Consider the following 14,881-nt stretch of genomic DNA (forward strand, 5'->3'; position numbering starts at 1 on the left):
TCTCAAGTTGTCTTTAAGAGTTGTATAAGAGGTTTTTGTAGTTTTGCACTAATACAACCTGTCCTCCTCTATTCTTTCCTCCAGTTCACCCTTCTGTGAGTTCACTCTTTCCATCTACTCGTCCCTTGTAAACCCCCGATCCAAACACTATTAGTGATATTTGGCTCAGAGTGCATTTCCTGTCTGTTGGCTGAGGAGCCCGAGCGTGCCGTGTTTTTTGTGTTGGCGCAGTCTAGACGTGTGAATGTGAGCGGAGAGGCAGCAGATAAGGCGGCTCTTAATGTAGTGGGGGAGGCACGAAGGAGATCGGCCTGAAAAGAGTGAGTGGGGGAGGGCGAAACGAAAGGAGGAAGGGGGTGGGGAGTTAAAGGTGTGTGTGTGTGTATGTATGTTGTAGCTAGTGAGAGAGAGAGGGAAGGAGAGAGAGAGAGGCAAGCCGGAAGACAGAGCGAGGGAGGGTGGAGAGTGCTCACGCTATTGATGGGGAAAGAGAAGGGAGGGGTTAAAGTACGAGCAGGCGCTGGAGAGAGCCGAGGGAGGGGTGTGTGGGTAGTGCCTGTTCTCAATGAGGAAGCGCCAGAGAGCCATTTTCACTGTTGAGTAAGAGCACGCCGCTCTCAGCGCGACACCGAGAGAAAGAAAGTGCGCATTCTGGATTTTACTGAGACGCCTTCGCTCGTTTTCGCTCTCCCCCACTTTCTGGGGGCCCGCTGGAGGCAGTTTGTGTGAGCAAAGCCTTGGGTGGACACACAATGGGGCGAAGTGCCTGTGGCAACTGGGCCGTTGTGCTGCCGAGGGGGGGAGGGGGTAGAGAGCCGACCGGCGCACAGAGCTAACAGATCCAGCCAGTGTCAGGCCTCTCTCTCACACACACACACAGACACACATTTACGGAAAGACTCCGATTAGAGGCTTCTCAGGAACTAAAAACCTCTTTCTCTCAGGAATATGGTGGACTAACTATGGATTAACATGTATTTGGCGCAGTGGATTTTGGGAAACGTACGGAGATTTGAGAGCGAGAAGTCGCTGCGTTTTGGGATCGAGTGAGAAACTTTTCTCGTCTTTCCGAGTTCCCTTTCTGTTTTGGTTTTGCTTTTGTGCCGAAAGGACCTCCTAAATGGATTACAAAATGCATTCCAAGTCCAATGATTTGCTGGATTTTCAGACACTGGATGCCCTTTTGGAAAAAATTGCACATTGCTCCGTCCCAGTTAAAAGGTAAAACTGATAAGCTTTCTGTTTAAGTAGCGCTTTTAAACATTACACAACTACACATCAGTGTTGTTTACTAATGTTTACGTTCTTTTTGAGTTTAATACCAACATTTCCAGGAACAAATCAGATAGCTAGCACATACATCTTATGTATGAAGCTTTTAGCTTTATTTACTTATTTTTTTAGTAACATTATATTTATATTATGCCTTTTGTATCTCAGATATACTATATTTTCTTTTCTAGATGTTTTCCTTAAACTCCAAAACTGTGTTTTTAAGGGCGGCATTGTTAGCAAGAAAGCTAAAAGCTTCGAATAGGCTGCCTCCCGGTGGGAGAGAGGGGGTGTGTGAGTAAGCAGAGGGAGGGGGTGGGGTTATTCCGAGGAAGAGGGGGGGGGGTGTATTTGTTGTGGCAGAAGAAGAGGCTTCACCCGGCACTGATATTGTCAATTTTAGTGAATGCTTGTATGAAAGTTATGGCTAAACCTTAGTTTTCATTTAACTTCACAACATGCTTTTTAAGTGATGTAGATTGGTGCTGAAAGAAGTTAATAACCATTTCCTTGTACTCAATGCTTTTAGTGGATAGCAAAAAGGGAAGCAAAACCAACGGGATCTGTACTTACAGAAATGTCAAGGACATGCTTTTTCCTTTTGTGTAGTTTTTTCCTATCTACAGCACTACAAATCTTTTAAAAGAGTTCCTGTCATCTTGCTCTTGTCCTTCAGATGTGCACTTGTGCACTAAGGTTTTATTTAACTTAACTTTCTTGATAATCTTTAATGCAACGGACTAGCATGGGACTACTTTTGCTGTTTATTAATGTGAACATATCTTGAAAATATGACTTTTTACATGTTTAAGGTTTATAAGTGGGTCCCCAGTGCTTGTATCAACCTGGAAATTGTTAAAAAAAACAACAACCCAATAACCTAGTTTTGGCAAAGCATGTGAAAAAATAGGTTATTGACATTTTGTTTTGCTTGTGATGTCAGAAGGGGATACCCTTTAATCTGCGCTATCCAACCATGGCACTGCCAGTTAAACCCTCTACGCCCAGGGTACCAACGGGTCCTTAAAATCATTAAAAGTTTGTTAATCTGGAGGGAAAAATTCAAGGCCCTTGGAAGTTTTCGAAAATATACATGCTTAGATACAGGGCATTGAAAGTGCTTGAATCTATTTTATGCAAGAAGTTTTCTGGAAAAAATCCATATTATTCCCTGTGTAGTGTAAGATAATATCATAAAAATTGTAGACTTTTTAAGCACACGTGCTAAACTGTTCGTTTTAAATTCTTGTATCTTCTGTATGTGAATGTTGATTCATACCAAAATGCTTTTTTGCATAGTTGTGTTTGACACATGAAAACGTCTCTGGTTATGTATGTAACTGTTGTTCCCTAAGAAGGGAACGAGACGCTGTGTCTCCCTTACCATACTTCCTGCATCCCTATAACTCAGTCTTTGGCAATATTTCAGATACATATATACTTCCTGGCTCCCGCGTCACCCTGTCTTTGTCGTTAAGCCTCACCATTGGTTGAATTTGATATATACATTTAGACACACTTACCCCTGGAGGCGTCCCCAAAGTGGCACTGCAGTGATGCAGCGCGTGTTCCCTCAAAAGGGAACTGTAATAATGTATCTTAAAAGGTATCACGATGTAACCTTGCTCTCACTTGAAATGTGTCCCCACATTTAGTCCTTGAATTTGAGGGTATTGGACCTGGAAAGTCCTTGAAAGGTGTGGGAACCCTGTTATTTACAGCACTACAAACCTTTAAATAAATCATTTGAAAATATAAACCATTACAGTTCCTGTCATCTTGTCCTTTGATGTGCACTAAGATTTTATTCAACTTAACTTACTTGATACTTGAAGCAACGGACTAGCATGGGACTAAATCTGGCTTTTCCATGTTTAAGTGCTATAGTTGGGTCCCCAGTGCTTCTATTAACCTGAAAAAAGTGAAAAAGATCAACCCATTCACTTAGTTTTGGTAAATCATTCACTGCAAGAATGTGAAAAAATAGGTTATTGAAATTTGGCTCTCCTTGTGATTTCAGAAGGGGGTAAAACCCCCATCAAACCATGGCACTGCCATTTAATGTCATTTGCATTTTAAAGGACACACCCAAAAACAGCACATTTTTGCTCACACCTACAAAGAGGCATTTTAACATGTGATAATAAATAATCTATATGGTATTTTGAGCTAGAACTTCACATATGTACTCTGGGGACACCAAAGATGTATTTGACATCTTAAAGAAGTCCTGTGAAATGTCTCCTTTAATTGAAATGCCAAAACAGTCAACCCACTGAATATTCAGACCTCTTAGCATAACAAAACTCCTGCTCCACAAACAGCTGAAGGCAAACCCAGTGGAACATTCCCACATCCGAGAGTGACTGACGTGTATCGGTCCCGGTTTGAAGTATGTCCCTCTGGATTTGCGTCATGTTCGGCATGTGGAACAGTTGCAGACGGAAAAAGTTCTTGGGGTCGCATTGCACACATGCTTGCCGTGTGCCTCGCTGCCAGTGCGCTCCTGGCTCCGCTCTCTAACAGACGTTTGTTAGTCCCCGTTCGGAGTCGTTTTAGGTCACTGATCAAAGCACTAGCACAAAACGACAAGGCACACACCTCTGATTTGATGATGTTTGTAAAGCTTGGTTCCCTCCGCATGGAGAGGAATTTGTAACCAGCAAACACAACTGTAACCTCTGAAGGTTTTACTTCTTGTTGATGGCAGCTGTGAAGCCTGAAGGAGTGTGAAAGAGGAGAGATGGATGAGGTCTGTGCAGCTGATTCAGTACAGTTTCATTTATTATTTATGCATATGCTTTCAAGCAAACGACCTGCCGCCCCGCTTCTGTCCCCGGCGGGAGCCGAGAGTTTTGCTGGCCTGAGAAACTCCCTGTAAACATGAATGATTAATTGTTTACTTTCATCAGAGATGCAGCCATTTTGTTTGCCATCGGTTTTTGCACCCTGCCTTTAATGTGTCACGTTTGGGCTTGGCTTGCCTGTTCAACCAGATTTCCTGGTATGTGTTCAGGTTCCCAGTAGCCACAGCTACTTCCTCCCTCAAATACATTCCATGGCGGTGATGTACGTCAGGTTCAGAGGTCGAGCCTTATTCCAGAGGCTGTTTGTTTTAAGGAAATGTGGCGGCAGGAAGTTTAAATCCTCATTAAAGATATTGTCCTGACTGTACTTCAGTAGTAAGGAAACCAACCTGTTTGTTTTGGGGTTTTTTATATAGTTGAATGAAAATGAAGAGACCTGTTGTACTTGTGTAATGGAATGAGGTTCAGCAGAAAGATTGTTGTTCTCAATTGCTTAATGTTTAACAAAGCCATGGACATATGAAGTATATAATGTTCCTATTATGATTTAAATATTGGGTTCGGCCATGTAATGTTGCTTTTCTGGAGCAATCAGGAGCATAGTCTATTCCTTCACCCTATAAGTATTTGTAAATTCGCCAGCTGTCTTGCTTGCACTTGCCAGCTGCTGCATTTCAGGAAATCAGTGAGGCTCATTTTATGTAACAAATAAAATCCAAGAGTATTTCATTGTAGGTTTTGTGAATTTGTCTTACTTCAATTCCATAGGAAAACTGGTATTGTTACATTTACCATCCACTGTTTACAAACTTGGTATCAGCTTGGTACCAATTACTTTTGACATCTCGAACGTGATGAATTTGTTACTTTGTCCAGTACTTTCTTTGTCACGTAATTGTTTTTTTTTTTACATTTGACTTTGTTATTGTAAATCCTGAAGTATAGTCTCGGTTCTACGGAATTTACAGATTTTTGGAACCGTGCATACTTGGTCACATGCGAGTACAGGAGTATCTATGGAGTATGTAGGCCAGGAGATGCATTGCAATTTGTCGCAATGTGCATGCGTCGAACGTATGCGTATGAGTCAAATAAACTATACTTTTCTAGGCTGTGCTTTCGACCGTGCCCGTAAGCTCACGTATACGTAAAAAAAAAGCTTTACTCCAGGCATAAGTCCAACATCTCAGCTTGGATATAAAGACTAAAAGGCTCGTTATAGTTGTGCGTAGGTCCTACGGCGTAGGATCTGTGTCGGTTTTCTTTTATACTTTTGCGTTGTCGTCCGCGTCGACGTGCAAACACACGTGGAGACCGCTGGTAGGCAGTAACCACGCATGTAACCACAGTACCAGCGCGAACATCAAAGAAGAAGAAGCTTAGCAAGTTAACCCACAAACGAAGAAGAAACAGCAACTTGTTGTGTATAATTTGAGAAGACCCGCAATGATGGAAGTAAATAAACAGCTACTTTTGATGCAGTTTGAGTTAAATCACTCCTCAACTTGGCTCATCTTTGTTTTTACCTTCACAAACGGAAATACCTATGACGCAGTTTTTTTACCTGACGGAAGGGGTTCTGGTGGACCAATCACAGCGCTTGCGGTCCGTGTAGATCTGACGCGCTGTTAAATTTTTTGCGAAGTGCACGTCAGGCTACGCAGAGCTACGCACAGGCTACAGATAGCCTGCGCTGTAGCTACTGCGTAGAACTTACGCACGACTATAAATCGCCCTTAAAAGGTATAAAAGATATCAAATAAAATGAAAACAGCAGCTCTCATGTTTACCAAATGAGACCACGTTAAGTCATGTATTGTTTACACTGCTACAAGTGGTATTAACACAAGGTAAATGCTTAGTTATGCGAGTTATTTGAAGTGTTTTAATTGCATTATCATAGGAATACCACCCAGCAAGAAGTTGTAATTTGCATCAAATGTAATTTGCATCACAGAACATAATTTACTTCATAGTTCTCCACCTTAATAAGCTCAAGGCTAAAACTCTTCATTACGTCTGGATGTAGTATCACATGACTCAAGCTGATGCAAATGAATGATGTAACCTATTCATGTAAATGGTAAAAATAAATAAGTAGATGCAGTGTGTTCAGTTGGTCAAGGTGCCTGAAAATTATTCTTGCTGTCGAGACCTGAGCTGAACCGAGAATCACAATTTAGTTCATGTAAAAAAAGTTAATGCATGCAGTATTGAAAGAACATGTATACATATATCTATATTTTTTATCTATAAGTTAAATTCAATTAATTGATCTAATACAAACATGGCATAGGTTGGTAAGTGGTTGCCTATAAAATTCTCCAGGCAGGTTTAATCACAGTAGTTTTTACAGTATATTACAACCTTTTGACATGCATGCTTGCTCTTTAGTGATGGGGCAGTATGTATATCAACCAGTAATAATTCACATGTACTCTTAATACTGTAGCAGATCCATTGCGCAATAAATTGACACCAAGCAGAAAACTTTGTTTTATTACTTCATAATAGGGGTGATATTTAAAGTGTTGTGCCTCTTGTCTAAACATGAAGTTACCTTTTAGGTTATTTAAGGTTTCCACATCTTATCTTATTTAATAGGGTTCAAATGATGTGCGGTCATACAGTCAGTTAGTTTGCATTTATACATTTTTTCCAATGTGGCTTCATGTTTCGGTATTAAGTGCTTTTTTTCTGGTAATGCCCGTATTAAAGGGCACCTATTGTCTGAAAACTTTCCGAAACTTGTACGAACCCTGGCGAAGTGCATTTGGCACAGAAATACTCTGTAACACATCCAACTACTTTTTTGACACTTTGCCTACGTTTAGCATGAGGAAACAACTCTATAACCGTGTTAATAAATCAGAATGCATCAAATACCATTGAACCCCCCCTTTAAAGGAAAATCAACCCCCAACAGTAAAAATTTAAAAGTAGAAATTTTAAAAGCATTTAAGTCACTAGATGAAGGGGACTTCTACATGGAATATATATTTATGTATTTTGTTTTTACGTACTGTGAAATACCATTATCATGATCAATCTTAAAGAGATTATATCCTTTCAACTGGTTCAACCGGTTATTAATCATTATTTGTTCTTCCAATAAATCTTAAATATTTTTTTGTCATTTAAGTTTCCTGTTACTATTCTGAGATCAGATTCGCCACTTCACATTCCCACTTACCTCTCATGATACCAATCATAATGAGCATGTGGCATCATTTGACATCTGCACTCGTATGCTTTCAACGCTTGTGTAATAGTTTACTCGCATTTAGACCCATAACTCCAGATTGCTCTTTGGTGGATTGCTCAAGAGTTTTTACTATTTACTGCTTATTTGCTGCTTTCCCACACAGATGAAGATCTGTGCCTGATTTTTCTTTAGTGTCTGACTCATAGGCACTCTTAGGATGAGTAACCGCTTTTAATGGCTTCTGTAGTTTAGAAATGTGCCTCCTTACCAAAATCCTCAGCTGGATGACATCACTGGCATGCATTACATCCTGTGACTGTGCTTAATGCGTTTTAGCATTGGCTGACCTCATTCTTACATTTTGCTTCTCAGGGGCTGTTTACACTTGGTATTAAGATGCGTTTTGTTTGATTGGATCACAAGTGGTTTTACATAGTTTGACTTCTAGCGCAAACACAGAGTCTACAGCGCTATCTTTAAGGCTTTTATTGATAAAACTAAAGGGTGATTTATAGTCTTGCGTAGGTTCTACGCTGTAGCTACCCGTAGCCTGTGCGTAGCTCTGCGTAGCCTGACGCGCACCTCGCAAAATTTTTAACAGCGCGTCAGTTCTACGTGGACCGCAAGCCCTGTGATTGGTCCACCAGAACCCCTCCCGTCAGGTAAAAAAAACTGCGTCATAGGTATTTCCGTTTGCGATGGTGAAAACAAAGAATGGCCAAGTTGAGGAGTGATTTAACTCAAACTGTAACAAAAGTCGCTGTTTATTTACATCCATCATTGCTGGTCTTCTCAAATTATACACAACAAGTTGCTGTTTCTTCTTCGTTTGTGGCTTAACTTGCAAAGTTTCTTCTTCTTTGGCGTTCGCGCTGCTACTGTGGTTACATGCGTGGTTACTGCCTACCAGCGGTCTGCGCGCGTGTTTGCACGTCGACGACGACGCAAAAGTATAAATGAAAACTGACGCGGAACCTACGCCGTAGGACCTACGCACGACTATAGCGAGCCCTTAAAGCAGCTGCTCCCCGCATCTTTCATTAGATTCATTTTGTGTGCGTGTGAAAGTTGCGCGATCTTATTTCATTAATTGCGCTGAAATATCAGAGAAAGCTTACATGTACAGAACACTGTGCAGCATGTTTACTGAAAACACAAGCTGCGGACTCATAATATTAGTTTGTGTCATTTTAAACCCATCATTCCTCCCACTCGTGTTTAAACGAAAGCAGAGGGACTCGCTCACAGTCTCCACAGACCATCCCCTCACCGTAATCATGACAGGACGGGATGCACTGCACGATTATTGGCTGTCCCAGACGAAAGCTTGCCATCGTGAAACAATTGCCGCGATTTCTGTGATCGTGGCTCTTCATTGGTGGACCTATGTCGTACAGTGAGAGTGGTTTAAAGACGGATGTTTTCTCCGTCTTGCGTCCAAAGATCAGTGTCAGAAATTCACAATTATCACCGCAACATTGTATGTTTGCTGCTACGACCTGCATACTGGTATTTGTTTACCACGAGCGCATGCTGGTTACTTTGCACTAACGTGTGCCGCAGCCGTCGAAGCTTCTGTGTCATCCTCGTATAGTCTACATGCCTGTCGTACCAGAGATTAAATGAGATGTCACACAGTGTGATAAGGTTCTGATCTTATAGGAGGGCAAAAATCCTGCAGTGTATTCTGGGCTTTAGAAACATGAAGGCTTTTGTATTGTGCATGGATGGGTTTTAACTTCGTTGTTTATCTGCATTTCAATCAGTTATTTAATTCAGTCTCTGTTTATCTTCTGACAGGGTTATTCAGATGCAATAACTAATTAACTAAATTTTGGTTGTAGATTCTAATATAGCACACGTTATGTCTTTCTCATTCAATACAACATGCATCATTTAAATGCTGCATGTTTTAGTGAGATAACTCCTGTCAAACAGAACATGTATCTGATTTGATACATTTTTCATTGGCATCTTCTCTTTTAACCTAATTCACTCTACTGTGGGCCATTTAAAAAATGTAAAAGTTTTTATGTTTTTTGACTTTGTTTACAAGACAACTGTATTTTGTAGTGAATCTTGAAAAGGCAAACTCTTGAAAATGGGTGTTTAGAGATCAAGTTCTTAAAATCGATGCCATTGCTTTTTAAGATAGTGTTTTGTTTATTTTTTTATTGTCACAAATTCATAGCAATCTTATAATTAGGACGTGTCCTTGAAATCCTTGAAAGTTTGTGAATCTGGGGGAAAAAATTCAAGGCCCTGGGAAGTTTTTTAAAATATACATGCATAGATACAGGTCATTAAAAGTGCTTGAATCTATTTTATGCAAGAAGTTTTCTGGAAAAAATCCATATTATTCCCTGTATAGTGTAGAATAATATCATTAAAATTCTAGACTTTTTAAGCACACATGCAAAAATGTTTGCTTTAAATGCTTCTGTATGCGAATATTGATACATACCAAGATGCTTTTTTGCATAGTTGTGTTTGACACATGAAAACATCTCGGGTTGCGTATGTAACTGTTGTTCCCTGAGATGGGAACGAGATGCTGTGTATCCCTTGCCATACTTCCCGTGTCCTTGTAACGCCGTCTCTGGCAATATTTCAGATAGCGATAAACTTCCTGGCTCCCGTGTCACCCTGTCTTTGTCGTTAAGCCTCACCATTGGTTGAATTTGATCTACACATTCAGACGCACTTACCCTTGGAGGTGTCCCCAAAGTGTCACCGCAGTGACGCAGCATGAGTTCCCTCGAAAGGGACAATGTAACAATGTATCTTTAAAGGTAACACAATGTAACCTTGCTCTCACTTGAAATGTGTCCCCACATTAGTCCTTGAATTTGTATTTATCACTCAGTATCACTCAGTAGTGTTTCAATGTTGTTGTTTGTACATAAACTTGTTCAAAAATGCTAAGGAAAACACTCCCAGATGTTCTACAACATTCAGCCTGATTCTCAGGTGATGAAGATAATTGCATGTAAAACGCATCAGCAGTGACATGGCAGCATGCTTTCATAACTAATCAAAATATGTTTGAGAACCACTGGTTTTAAGGCTTTAGAAAAGTCCCCAGTATTTGTTTGCTACAAATACTGGGGTAAAAGCATTACCGTAGTCGAAAATTTCCAGTTGACGAAATAGCGTTTTCCACAGCATTAAGCTAATGGACATTGTATATGGATATTAATGTTGAAGTCTTTTACATCACATTCCCAGTAGATATTTTAGCTTTTTTTTTCTGTAGTTTTGACCCACAGCCTACCATTGACTGGTCCTTTATTTTTTTTAGTAACCTGAATAAGACCTGCATCTAACAAACATTTCTTTGTCACCCTTAAACATTTTGCAACTCGAATACTTAGATTATATTTTGGAAAGCAGGTTGATATTAAAACTATTTATATCTAGAAAAATTATAGATGCATTGTCACACCTGAATCCAATGTCAATCTTGCATGTAGATGCTCTAAGTAGAAAAATGTTTTTGCATTTTTTGCATTACAAATGTGGAATATTAAAGATGTTTAAATGTATGCTGCAATCATAATCAGACAGTAGAAATATAATGTAACCCAATATGTGAAAATCAAGCTATTGTTTTCTACAAAAAATCATACTACATAATGTAAAAATATAACCTTGATATCTTTAATATTGACTGAGTAAGATCATGACAAAGAAATCAGTTATTGGAATCAAACTTTGATGCTCCTGATCTCATAATTAGATGCACAGAGATGTCTACAAACTTGAAATTATATATATATATATATTTTTTTTATATTTTTCTTTATATTAAAAACTCAAACCCCTGAGTACTACCCCTGTACTAAAATCTGTGCTAAACAGCTGGATAGCAACTGTTCAGTTCTTAATGAAGCGGTTGGTTTGTTATGAGTAAAAATCCCACTGTGTTTGAATGAATTACTTGGCTGTTGAAGCCCACTGAATTAATTCACTGTTTACCACACAGATTTGGTGGTTATTGGCCATCTGTGTGTATTTGTGCATACTAAACCAGCTGGAGTACACTACATGACCCCCTGTAGCGCTTTCCAGCATCAGTCTGTCACTTAAGTGCAATCTTTTCCTGTATGTCTGATGCTTGTACATCCTCTCTTTGTGATCACATGCAGTGCAGTCACAACAGTTTTGTTTACATTTGTTGTACAAGACAGTTGGCATGTGTTCTGTGTCTCATATTGGTGTTTGTTTACAATCTTCCTGTCAAACTTCAAGATGTGATGGTTTGTAAAAAGGAAAATATAAGAAACCTCTTATGGTGCAGACGAAGCCTGTGGCTTGATGTCCATTACCTCAAAAGATAACACGGGCTGCGTACATGCCGCAAGGGTTTGGGAGTGGCAGCTTCATCTAAATGCAGAAGTGAATCCTTAACAATTTGGTTAATTTTGTGTACAGCATACACAAGTCACTCCTTAACTTGTAAGGGTTGATGTGCAACCATAGTAAGGATGGCAAATGATGCTAACAAGTTGTGGGTGGGTTAGACTTAACATTGGTTTTAGCCTTTTATAACTAGCAAATGTAGATGCATTGAATCTGGATATTGTAAAAAAAGTTGCTAAAAACAGAGCACCGAGCCGTGTGCTCTGTAATGGAAAGGCTCTTAGATAAATTTAAGTCAATTTGACTGTAAAATGCAGCTGTCGTTGTTCTGTACACACAGAGTTGTGTTACTACTAGGTTAAGCACTCAAAAGAGAAAAGGTAATTGTACTGGGTGTTAAAATGCAGTTTAAAAAGTATAACCATGAAGTACAAGACTAACGTGATGGCTTGCTTATTTTGTCCATTTAAGTAACATCCAATCTAAAAGCATGTACAGTCAGTGAACCTGAACATTTTTAGCAGAAACAGACTTTTAGTCTGTGTCCCAATTCTCGAAGGCTGTGTCCTCCGAAGGCTTAATCCAAGACCGATTGCATCACAGCAGTGCGACTAAAGGCTAGTAAGGTCATCCCATTCAAAATTAGTCTTTTCCTTGAAACGTGAAGGAAGGATCTCGAGATTCATTGCGCATCTGTAAGTAACAGCTATGAATAAAAGCATTTTAAACCTTTAGATAAAAGTGTTTTTTGCAGAAATTTTTTTTTTTTTTGCTGTTTTAGTAGTCAAAATTTGTTATATTAATATTATTTATGCAATATATGAAGCAGTGTTTCCCACAGGATTTTGAGAGACTGTGGTGGTGATGACATCACACGCCAATTAGCATATATGTGACATCATCGTGTCGTGTTTGCGTTTGATCTAGTGTTGGCACCTGAAATATGTCTCACTTTTACTCTTTGATCTGTATCTGTATTTGATCTGTATTATATATCACATTATATTTTTAGCCGAATTAAGCTGTTTTAAATAGTGAAATAAAAATGAAAATGGAAATCATGAAAATTCTATTTGTGGGGGCCAGTTTTGATTCTGTGGTGGGCCACCACAAATAAATCAATTTATGGGAAACACTGTATGAAGAGTTTCGTTGCAAAACGAGATAAATCCATTTTTTTACATTTTTGTCAAAAAATGTTTATTATTATGTTATTATTTTGTTTTATGGTGCTACTTAGCTGTATTTTTTTAAGTTATGAAGGTTTAAATCAAAACAAACCAACTGCAGTTGCATTGAAATTAATTGGAATGCACAACCAAAAAACGGGATTTCTGAACAATTAAGAAAATGGTGGTTATCTCGTTTTGCAACGAAACTCTTCATATGCAGAAATATATTTATATATATTTATTAACTTTGTACAAGTTGGTTAGTTCGATAAACTGTTGGTTAGTTTAATCTACGTCTAAATAAAAAAAACAAAATCTGTACCTTTTTTGTCAATTATTTACGCGTATGTGAGGTTCAATTTTTATCATCAGAAATCTGCGCGTATACTGTACACGCACTGTCAGATTTTTGAAAATGATGTACGTGTAGGTTGTTTTGCAATTTGTCGCAGTGCGCATGCGTCGAACGTCAGCGCACATGTTTGAGTCAAATCAACTATGCCATGCAAGGCTGTGCCATTGACTCTGTGCGTACACCTGCGACGTGATCTCTTGTAAATTAGCTTTTTTTATCAGACTTTTGATGGATTCTGCCAACAAACCTGTATTTCTGAATGGCCTGAGGCTGGGATTAAGCCGATTTGAAGTGAAAGTATTTGATGAACATATAATATGTGCCGAAAGTAGGGATGTTAGCAATTAATCGATCTTTTTTAATTTAAGAATTAAATCTATAAAACTTAACGGTTGCCGAATAAGCAAGCACGTGTGTGCGGCGCCTGCGCGAAGCACATACAGCCGGGGAAAAAAAATGAAATGAGCGCGCAGAAGTTAAACTAGCCATGATCATAACGATGCTCGATGTCAAAAACACACATGGGCTTTTTAATGTCATGCGAGATGAGGCTGGCTGCCAACGCAACGAAATGGCATCTTCAGTGAATTTGAGAGGGTCCGATACAGAAAATGCAAATACGGTTAGGATACTGAAAGCAAAGAACGCTGCTAACGCTGCTATACACAGGGAAGGAGACCAGAAGTCGTTTTTAATGAACAGATTAAGATGTAATCTTAAATTCAGACAAGAAACTGTAAAATGTAAACCATAACTGACTGCCGTAACACTCTGAACGCCCACAACATATATAATTGATCATCGTTATTGACTGGCTACACGCTAGCCAAGTTGACTGTTTCTAATGGAAGGTTGAAATCTTCATAATATAAGCATCTTTGTATAAAGTATGCCGCAGGTCTAAGCTGAGGTGACGATGGGATAAGTGCCATTCGTGTGCTTCTTGGATATAATTACAACAAATAGTGTATCAACGATTTAGAAAGCGAGGTGAACAACTAGAAAAATAAACGTTTGACATGTCATGGACGCATGGCTATATACGGCACTGCTGTACAGCCTTATTGCACTATCACAGTTAACAATTTTTTGATTGATTGATCGTTGTTTTAAACTATCATCGAATATGGAAAATTGCATAAGTTGACATCCCTAGCCGAAAGCATTCGGTTAATATCATTTCTCATTTTTAACAGAGGTTACATTTAGAGGCTTTTGCATCTGAGCTCCTCAATGAAGTCAGAAATGTCTCTGCTGTGTCCCACTGACAGGCACTTTCTCATTTCAGTTTGCTTCGTAGACTTTGGAGTCTGCGACCTACGAAGACCACAAGTGTTAATTTTTATAAACTAAAGGTAAAAAGTCAAAATTATAGACAGCTTGTCACAAGATTGAACCCTAAGCATTCACTCAAACTGTAAATAGGTCAACTTTGTTTGTCTTGTGTTATTCTAGCACAGTTCCAGGTTGATATTTAGGGAGGCCCTACATTTTTCCATGGAGCAGCTTATGAGCAAGCATTTACTGGTAATACACAGTTTGGCATTTTTTCCCTAGTAGTCATCCCGGCCGATTGTAAGTTCTGTCTGCGTGTAGTTGAGATCATGGTAAGATAGCTAGCGGTCATGTGATCTACCCACAGTTTCCCTCGTCACTAGGTGAGTCATCAGGAATTTGGTTAGTTAGTCAGAGACAGACAACTGTTTTG

General features: G+C 39.2%; 1 protein-coding gene across 1 annotated transcript in view; it reads left to right on the forward strand.

Moving 5' to 3' along the window:
* Positions 1-564: 564 nt before the first annotated feature.
* brd4 (bromodomain containing 4) overlaps positions 565-14,881 on the forward strand; it is a 38,131-nt gene continuing 23,814 nt past the window's right edge. The window contains exon 1 of the mRNA XM_073856971.1: positions 565-1,221. Within this exon, the coding sequence (XP_073713072.1) occupies positions 1,121-1,221 (101 nt within the window). The 5' untranslated portion in view covers positions 565-1,120. The remainder of the gene's footprint in view (positions 1,222-14,881) is intronic.

This window comes from Misgurnus anguillicaudatus, chromosome 19 (assembly GCF_027580225.2).
Source record: "Misgurnus anguillicaudatus chromosome 19, ASM2758022v2, whole genome shotgun sequence".
Lineage (NCBI taxonomy): Eukaryota > Metazoa > Chordata > Actinopteri > Cypriniformes > Cobitidae > Misgurnus > Misgurnus anguillicaudatus.